The sequence below is a fragment of the Echinops telfairi genome, unplaced genomic scaffold (genome assembly GCF_000313985.2).
Source record: "Echinops telfairi isolate 266 unplaced genomic scaffold, ASM31398v2 ScPeMD7_7420;HRSCAF=8458, whole genome shotgun sequence".
NCBI classification, from domain to species: domain Eukaryota; kingdom Metazoa; phylum Chordata; class Mammalia; order Afrosoricida; family Tenrecidae; genus Echinops; species Echinops telfairi.
The window spans coordinates 51290531-51300507 of NW_022111320.1; the positions used below are offsets into that span (position 1 = coordinate 51290531).

The following is a 9977-nucleotide window of genomic DNA, read 5'->3' on the forward strand; positions in this document are numbered from 1 at the left end:
TGTCTCATAGTGGGGCCGGCCATGTGGTCCTCTCTGTTGACTGGCTGCTCTAATCAGGAACATCGTCCTCAAGACCTGATTCCAGTATTTCTTAATGATATACATATTCTTAGCTGTGCTCGGCTCATGGGGACCCAATGACAGGGTAATTGGACTTTGCAGAGTTTGGAATTCAGGCTACTTAAACAACCAGGATCTTAAAAGATGAGAGGTGTAGTACAGTGTAGTAGATATGGAATACCTGGGTTGGAATCTAGTATTGATAGTTAAACATTGAGGTGGTGATGTACAAATTACTTAGTATATTTTCTTTGCCTCCTTCACCATGGGTAAAAGGAGTTTAATAGTTTTTATCTATGAGGATTAAACTAATATATGTAAAGCATTTAGAATAGAGCCTTGCACTAACAACTGCTCTATTAATGTTACTTAGAACTATCATTAATATTATATGTTGACTATTCAAAAATCTTTATAGTACTACCATTAAGTCTTCAGCTCACAAAATGCCTGGGATAAAGATTGGGTCATCTTTGAATAACAAAATAAGTTGGAAAAAAAGAGTTTTAGGTATTAGAGTTTGACCTCTCTATAAAACAAAAAAAAAAACAACTTACTCTATTCTTGTTTGATAAGTAACTTCCAGGGAAGGAAAGTGAGTTGCAGTTTAGATTGAAACGGGATGAAATACAGCCTGATATAGCCTATACCAAAGATGCTAGGAAATGCTCATATGATTTCTGCAGGCTCTTTTGCCTCCCAGTGATTTCAGTATCAGATGTGTCCTTGAGCAAAGTATGACTGTTACTATGGGTTCTATGGATTCCCTCTCAGCCACTGTAGGCATTTCTTTAAGCAGGGAAAAGAAACTTGGGGCTCTGCCACCTTGATGTGTGTTCCCTATCTTTTTCACTTGGCTATTGTGGAGAGAGGGCTGCTCTCCATTTACCTCGACATACCTTGAGAAGCTCTGTAAAGATAATCAGGACACAGGAATGCTCACAACTTGTTCTGGGTTAACCCTTTCTGTGGTGGATGTGTACTTTGAGTATTTTCGGTAGATGTTTGGTGATAAAAGAGGCCTTTATGGTTACAGCTATTCTACAGCGTTTCCCAGGGCCCTTCCGAACTCTGGGTAAAATGTATGTGTGGTGTTTAGGGTTGATACGAGAGAATTCATTTGAAAGTAATTAGTGATCAAAGAGTTTCCATTGTTAGTAGGATACACACAACATAAATACTGCCTCTCTCAAATAGTTTTTATCTTTCAAATAATCTGATTTTGGTGGTAAATTGGAACAGAAATCGGAGGGATTAATTTTAATTCATATTGATCAGAGATGAGAAAGTATGATAGCAAAACCTCAGCCAAAGGGGGTGTTGCAGTTTCTGGGAGCCTGTGTTTCTTCTACCTGATAGGTCCTACGAGCTGAAAGCCGTGGTTAACCTCGTATCAGAGTCACATTTTTTAATGAACTTAAAAGAGTATTCATAAATATGAAATAAAACTTGATTGCGATGTAATAAGACATTTCAAGCTATCATTCCAAGGAGCCCAAACCCATTTCACCAACTTTGGTCTTTTTTTTTTTTCTTTTTAAGACTGTGCTTTTTAGGGGAGATACCATGATCACGAAGGTGGTATTCCCAGGGTGAGGCTTATCCATTGCACCCCGGATGTGCTAACCCCTGCAATTTCCCCAAATGTAGGAAACTCGACTGCATAATTTGTGGAATTGGGGGACTGCGTTCGCGCTCTCCCTGATTACGTGTTTGCAAATAAAGACCTTCCATCTACAGGAAAAAAGAAGACTGTGCTTTTTATTGCGCTAGGTTTTATAATTAGTATTCAAAAAACGGGGTGTGTGTGTGTGTGTGTGTGTGTGTGTATCGGGCTTCGCACAGTGGTTAAGATAACTTGACTGCTGACTGAAGTCCAGCAGTTTGACCCCACTAACTAGTCTGTGAGAGAAAAATGTGGCCATCTGCTCCATAAAGATTAGAGCCTCAGAAACCCCAAGGACAATTCTGTCCTACTGTATGGTGTTGCGATAAGTTGCTGTCAACTCAGTGGCAGTGAATTTGGTCTTTGATTTCAAGGATATCCGTTTTCCATTTTTATGCTTTGTGCTTGAAATTGTCCTAGGACTGTGTTGTTTTTAACCTGGTTTTTCACGCACGCGCCCCTTAGGCCACCCCCAGCCAGCAACATGTACTCTTACAGATGAGTTTCTCTATCTTGTGAAGCTTGGAGAAAGATTGGAAGCCGCTTGAACAGTATTGCCGCCACCAGTGTCTTTCATAGTCTTATGGTGTCAATATTAGGCAAAGTATAGGAACCGTGAATATTAGAGTTCAGCAGCCTGTAAATCCTATGACTTCCCATTCCCTAGAGTCATGAGAGCTGCAGACCTGTGCTGCAAATGACATTTGCTCAGGAGCGAGAGGGAAGGGTGTTTTATAACTAAGGGTAGGTGCACATGAGTTGATGCCTAACCACTGCTGTCTCCCAGCCCAGCCCACCACCCCTCTTTGTACATAAAAGCACAATTTTGGACCCAGTAATTTGTACTTAATTAATGCTTTTCCTTTCATAATGACTTTAGCTGGTTTATGACTTGAGTTGAAACAAGGAAATAAAAAAAGAGGAGACCTGCAGTGCTCTGCTCCCACCAACCAGAAGTCTCTTGGGGTGTCTAAGCAAAATAGTTGCTTCAGTGCATCGCACTTCTGTCTTTGAAGGTGGTTTCTGCTTCAAAAGTGGTGGTTCTCTAGCATAGCTGTGGGGTAAATTGTGCCTCCCTCTTCTCCCAGGACGGACTTTTTCCAGATGCTTTCCTGTCTTACTAGCTCTGTTTTCCTAGAAGATTCAGCTCACGTTTAAAATGTTTCGGGTCCCCTCCTGCACTTTCTGTGGGATGCCCAGTTCTGCGACCCCTTCACCAGACCGTCAGGGTTACAAAGACGGCAGAGGATCTTGGTTCATAGACAAACTCATTGGGGGACATATGTCCAAGTCCAGAAACACCCAGACTTTCTTCATTGCTTTTTTTTTCTATTTGGAGTAGTAGCTTTGCCTAGTGTAGGGGAGGGCGGGGCTAAGCTGGGGGGGTATTTAAGGGTTCAGAAGCAGGGGATTTAAGTGTGTCTTTTGTGTTTGCAAGGCACTAACACCACTCCCGTCTGTATTTAAATGCTGTCCCCAGGTTACGACTATGGCTATGTCTGCGTGGAGTTTTCACTCTTGGAAGATGCCATCGGATGCATGGAGGCCAACCAGGTTGCTTTACACTTCGGTCAAATGATGCTGAAAGGATATATTTTACATGAATGGGGAGGGGGGGTTTCAGATGATTTCCCTTTGGAAAGGTAGGAGAAAGCCATCTTTGGAGCATACCACATTCCAACCAACAGCCATTATGAGGAGAAGCTTAAACGATGCTGGGACGGTTTCTCTATGAGAGTTCATGTGTGTAGCTTGTTTTCAAAACCCATTTGCAGTTGGATATGATTCCAAAGACTATGGATGGGGGGGGCGGGGGAGGACAGGTCTGGGAGTGTTTCCCTTGAATTGTGACTGAGATGGGGATCCCAATAACCAAGCATGACCTTTGTGACCCAACAAATGACCTGGCACAGGGCTTTTAGGTCATACTCACTCTCGGACCCAGGGTGAAGACATTCGGTGATGGCAGCTCCTGTGGCACTCAGGGCTTGCCCGCGAGTGCCTCGTGCGCAAGAACACCATCAGGGAGGGGAGTCGAAGATGGCGCGTGTCTGTTGTATTCATCAGTGTTCTTGCCAACGCTAGTGTGTACTCAAGTCCTGGGCTGCATAGAGTCAGAGCTGGTGAATCTGAATCTACACTTAGGTTTGAACCATGTAGAGGCATTCCGCTTGACACTAGTATTGCCATTTGGGTCTGTAATTGAATCCTGACTGGTAGTTTGGGGGCAGGAATTACTAAATCGCTAGAATCCTCCTTGTCGTGGTGTTCCCATTGGGAAAAACAACAACGACAGAAAAACCCGTTTTGGAAACTGGAAAAAGGAAGCGAGTGATAGTGTTTTCTTCATGTAAACATTGCCTGTACTGCGTTGGTTTTGTTTTCCGCAGTATAGCTCATTGCACTCAACCTTTCCTGTTTGCCCGTATTCTCCCCTCGTGTGTATGAGATGACGTGCTGTCAGTACATTGGAGCAAGCGCTAATGAGATGAAACCTGGACCTATAGTATTAAATTATTATAACACCACCAGGTCCTCAGAGAGTAGGTGGAGTTAGGATCATACCTCAACCTGGCGGACTTATCATACACTGATTTTTGCAGTATATACCCTTGAGTCAGTCTTGCACAAACACCACTAATTATGTACCAGAAACTATGCTACCTGCCAACTTGGGAGGGAAGAATGAAGGTCCCAATCTGTATGCCTGTAATTGAAGCCATCTGACAATCTGTCCTCATAGGAGAACATTCATTGAGAACAAGCACCTTGTTACCAATGAATAGTTCTGAAGTCTTGTGCCGCAGTACTCAGTGCTGTGCCCGGCAGGAATAAAATGGAAGAGCCATGGCCAATGCGATCTCTTTTGCACCATTTTCCCAACGTGGCGTTTCTTCTAAAGCAGTCCTTCTCACCCTTCCTAATGCCTTGACCCTTTAATACAGTTCATGTTGTGGTGATCCCCCCCAAACATAAAAATTATTTTCATTGCTACTTCATAACTAATTTTGCTACTATTATGAATCGGGCGACCCCTGTCAAAGGATCGTTCGACCCCCAAAGGGATTGCCACCCACAGGTTGAGAACCATTGCTCTAGAGAGTAGTGCTTTTTATCAGAGTTAATTTAACTTTTAATTTCAAAAATGCCAGTTTCACCCACTCTTTCACCCCAACAAAAACTCCTGTCTAAAATACCCATACACTTAGAGCAGGTGTCCTCAAACTTTTTAAACCGGCCTAGTTCACTGTCCCTCAGACCCGTTGGAGGGCCGGACTATAGTTTAAAAAAAAAATTGAACAAATTCCTATGCACACTGCACATATCCTATTTTGAAGTAAAAAACAAAACGGGGCAAAAATACCCCACGGGCTGGATAACTGTCCTCGGCAGGCCGTGGTTTGAGGACACCTGACCTAGAGTGTGGGCTTAAATAGAACCGGGACAGCCCGCTTTAAGAGCAGAACTGTCCTCAGGCAGCTCTTCTGTTTCCCACAGCTGGAAACGGCTCGTTTGCACAAGCAGCAGGAGGGTGAAGGCATGCCTTCCAGACATTCCTGCTCAGCCATTCCGTGAACACTCTTAGGACCCTTGACTAATGGCCCTTGCCCAGTGAGTAGGACACCAGCACAAAGCAGGAGCATGGCCCCAATTCTTCTTGGTCTGAGGTTGAGAGTGTTTCTACAGGTCCTTATGTGCAAGAGTACCAGGAAGAGACAGTCTCTGCCTTGGGCTTTATAAGCCCGCAGGCCAACAAGGTGCCAAAGTTTTTATGGTACCCATGGATCAAATAAACTTCAGATTTCTCTCTGCTCCCATTTTCAGTACCCATCGGAGTTATTTCTTAATAAGGCATTCGTGCACATTCTCACTCCCATGTTCTATATTTTTGTTCTCCCCGGGCCGTGGACAGGGAGCATACATACTGCTAGCATTGCCACCCAGCAGCAGCAGCAGCCTTGTTGGATTGCACAGATTGCAGGAGCCCGTGAGCATGCTCTGAATTTTTCGTGTGTACACAAGTTCACTTTGATGGGAAGAAGAAAAAAAATTTTTTTTTCACAATGGGATTTTCATGGACATATTTCCCATTGTGGTTAAATATGTATAAAATAACCCCTCCTTTTCCCTTTTCATTTTTAAGCCTGCAGCTTAGTGGTGTAATGTATATTCACAATGTTGTATAATTATCTCCACTGTTTCTGAAACATGTTTATCTTAAGCCAAGAAAATGTGTATCGACTGACAGTATATCACAGAAAAGAAGAGGGCAGGTTTTAGAGTTTGCTGTTACTGCCTACCTTAGTTAAGTTACCTTTGGCAAGTGTTTTAACTTCCCTCAGCGTCAGTTCCCTCTGTCAGAGGAATGATACTGGTACCTACTCTGTGGGGATCTGCGGTGCATTTGCTGCAAGCGTGAGTCCCTGCGGTGTGCTGGGTGTCTTTCTGGATGCTGGGACTAAAGCTGTGAAGAAGACAGAAAACAATAGCTTTCATCTTCGTGGGCAAGCAGACATGTTATATAATCATGCTAAGTGCTATGAAGAAAATGAAGCAAGAGTGTGGAGAGGATGTGTGATGAGACACTTAGTCAGGTGGTTGGCGAAGCTGCTTGAGGAATGACACGGCATTTGGAAGGGTGATTTGTGGTGAATAAAGTATGTAGGACTCTTTCTTTCCTGGCATGCTTGATTTGGGAGCCGTAAGAGCTTTCTGCCAGCTTGCTTCCCAAGTATTGTGATTGTGAGTGCCTTAGTGAGGTCGCTAGGGATGATAACCAAGGCCTTTCCCAGCACCTTTAGGGGGCCTCAGACCCCGGGGCACTCTAGCAGTACTGAGCATTGTGGCTCAGGAGACCCACCAGGACACCACTTAGCCAGGAGCTGTATGGAGAACTATTTTAAACAGATGGGGCTATTGCCATAGCTGTGTAGAAGGGGCAGAATGTTTCATTCTACCCCCGAAGGGTTTCTAACTGTTGTTAAATGCCCTTACCACCCTTCTTTGCTGTCTAAGTCCCTGGGGATTTAGGGTGACTATCATCTCTCTCTTCCTGGGTGTAAGAGCCCTGGTGGCATAGTGCATTATACATTGGACTATTCACTGCCAGCCAGCGGCTGGAACCCCTCACCCTGTCACACCGCCGGAGAAAGGTGAGGCGTTCTACTCCGACAGAGATTGACAGTCTCGGAAATCCGCACGGACAGTTCTGATCTGTCCTCGGAATCAGCTCCGTGGTGGTGTGGGAGTGTTTCTGGGAGCACCATTTACTGCGACGGGCTGGAAAGGGAGGGAAATGAGCATTGTATTAGATTCCCGACTCTTTTCAGTGGTTGGCCAGCTGTGAGTCATAGGCCACCTCCGCAAGCTGTTGTCATTTGGTCTGCAGGCATGAGACACTTTATGTTCTCCTACTCCATTCTTAAATTGGCAGGGCTGATGTTTGTACCCGAGTATTCACTAAAATGCCCTCCTCCCCAAGAAACCTCTAGAAGAATGATCTCTTCTGGAGTGTGCCGTTTTCTTGGCGTCCTTGGTCTTTAGTTAAGGATGAGTTGATTGACAGAATCAGTCTGACTTTACAAAGCATGACACAAAGGGGTACTGTTAGCACCTAACGTGAAATTTCTGAGTGGCCTCACCCAGGAGTGCGACAGGGAGAGACTGTACCAATAAGACGGGTGGAGGGGCGGCGGAGTGATACCAGAATGCATGTCTATACAATTGTGTGCAGTGTTTCACAGAAATTTACAGAAGCATCCCTCTAAGAATTAACAAAAGCACTTTTTGTGGACCTAGTTACATAGCTACAAGGATTAAAATATGCTAATTTACTTTTTGAATCTTTTAATAGTGTCTGATCAGAGCTGTTAGTTTGCAGGCACTGGTATGGCTGCCAATGTTTTTTGTTTAAATAACAATAAAAAATAATGGTTTTAGTGACATAGTTCATATATCACAATTCACTAGTTCAATCATATTAAAAAGAGTTGTGTATGGTATCACCACAGTCAGTTTTAGGCTGCTGGTGTTTTTATAGTTACTGATTTTGTCAAAATGTTTGCTGTTTTAACTACATTATTTTGGTTATTATTATTTGTGAATCTATATCAATAACGTTTTAAAGAATGAAGTAGTAATTGAAGGAGGAAAAAAATTTTAAAGCTCCCACCCAGTTACTAATAATGTTACAGTCCGATGTAGAAAGATTTTACAAAAAAATTTTGTTGTTAATACTCATGAGACCTAAGAAATACTGCATTGAAGCCATTTCCAACTCCCTGCCCTCCCGTCCACTCTGACTCTCAGCGACCCCATTGGACAGGGTGGAACTGGCCCCTGTGTTCCCCAGGCTCGGCAGCTCTTCACCGGAGGAGAAAACCTTGTTTCTCTCCCTCAGAGCCCCCGGTGGTTTTGAACTGCTGACATCGCAATTCATAGCCCAGTGCATAACCCCGTATCTCCAGATCTCTTTCCAACTCTACTGGAGACATCAAATAATTCACGGAAGGTAGGATTAAAAGATAATGGGATTTCTCTATGGACTGTTTGATGGTCCCTCATATTTGTCATGGAGCCCTGGTAGCATAGTGGTTATGTATTGGACAGCGATCAGAAAAGTCAGCACTTTGAAACCACCAGCCACTTACTTCGAGGGGGAAAGATAAGGTTTTCTCCTCCCATAAAGAGCTGTAATCTCAGGAGCGGTTCTCCCCTGTTCTATAAGGTTGCTGTGAGTCTGCATCGACTTCATGTCAGTGAGTTTTTGAGTTCAATATTTATCACATAACATTAATTCGTTGAAATTAAACAGATTCTGTATGGCTTGGTGTGGGAGGAAGTCTGTCCAGGGGCGTGAGTCAGGGCGGGGCTGACACCAACTGCTCCTGATGACATCAACCCTAGTGACCCCACTGGGACTTTGATTCACTGGCATTTATCTGGCACGGGGCGTGAAGGTTGTGGACTACATGGGAGGGCTATGAACTGGTGCTTCCGGGTTTAACAGAGTGAAGAGAGGTGAGACGACTGATGTCCAGGATGTCTGTGGAAGTTACGTGGAGGAGCCAGATCTGAATGGGATTTCTCCTCATTCAATTCAGGCAATAGGGAAAACTTGTGTCTTACAAATGGGGAGACTATTTGTGAGGCCACAGGAGACAATCTAGATGAAGATCCAGTTTGTGGGAATCATTTCCAAGTTGGTAGAAATGACGAGACTCTGAAATGCTTCGTAATTTATATTGGTTATGCTCGGAGTAACAACAAGCAGCTATTTTTATAAATACTTGCAAGGTTGTGGTGTTGCCTAGAACAACCTTTATTCCCAAACATCTTCACTGAGGAGAATGTAACATCCTGGCCAGAGCTCACGGGGGCAACTTGTGGTCATTTCTGGAAACTTCATTGCAACACCTCCTCCTGGTTGCTCTCCGCAGGGCTATTGATAGGAAACAGAAAGGAAAATTGTGTTCTAAAATGAATGTCAACTAAGGATTATTGAAGATCTCACTCAAAGGAGAGTTGGGTATTGGAAGAATTAAAGATGATTTTAAGGATTCATGATTTGATTGTGCGATTGAGTGTAGAGTGGACAAGATGCAGTTTAACACAGAATCTAAAGGTAGGGTTACAGGCCCTCTCTCCCTAGGGTTGGATTCCTGCCCTCTCCACTTACTGTGTAATTTAGGCAAGTGGCTTACCCTCTCTGTCTGTGTCCTGCCATACATCTGGGTATTAACTGAGTTAATGCACATAAAGTGACTAGAACTGAGTCTGGCACATGATAAATGTAGATGGTTGTTGCCATGCTTTCTGACCTAACTGGAGCAAAGTGTCAAGCTACAGCCACTCCAATCTCGGCTTCATGAGCATTCAGTTAAGAGAAGGATTTGGTGGGAGTGCCCAAGAGTCTTAAGCTTCAACAATACTTCTCATTTAGATTATTGGTTTGTACCATGAGTAGGACTGCTTGTAGGCCTCTTTAGGGATCTCTATTGCCTCTGTCTTCAAATAGAAGTTCTCCTGAGGGAGAAAACATCTCTTATTAAGAGAGAGCAGAATACAGGACGACATGAGCATGGGGCACAGTTAGACCACCCTGGAAATCTAACTTGAGACTTTAGAACTGTAAGCTGTGATACCTAGTAGCTTTTGGTAAGCCTCTCTCCAATTACAAAAACCAACCCCCTGCCATGTGGTCTATTCAACTCAGAGCGACCCCATATAGGATTTTCAAGACTGTCTTTTT

At 43.8% G+C, this 9977-nt stretch overlaps 1 protein-coding gene and 1 non-coding gene across 2 annotated transcripts in view; both read left to right on the forward strand.

Annotated features, from left to right (window-relative positions):
* Nucleotides 1-9977, forward strand: part of RBM6 (RNA binding motif protein 6) — a 92281-nt gene that overhangs the window by 39648 nt on the left and 42656 nt on the right. The window contains exon 4 of the mRNA XM_045297713.1: nucleotides 3207-3280. Within this exon, the coding sequence (XP_045153648.1) occupies nucleotides 3207-3280 (74 nt within the window). The remainder of the gene's footprint in view (nucleotides 1-3206; nucleotides 3281-9977) is intronic.
* On the forward strand, nucleotides 1601-1765 carry LOC115872174. Its single transcript, XR_004047711.1, has one exon. It is a non-coding gene; the product is annotated as a U1 spliceosomal RNA (small nuclear RNA).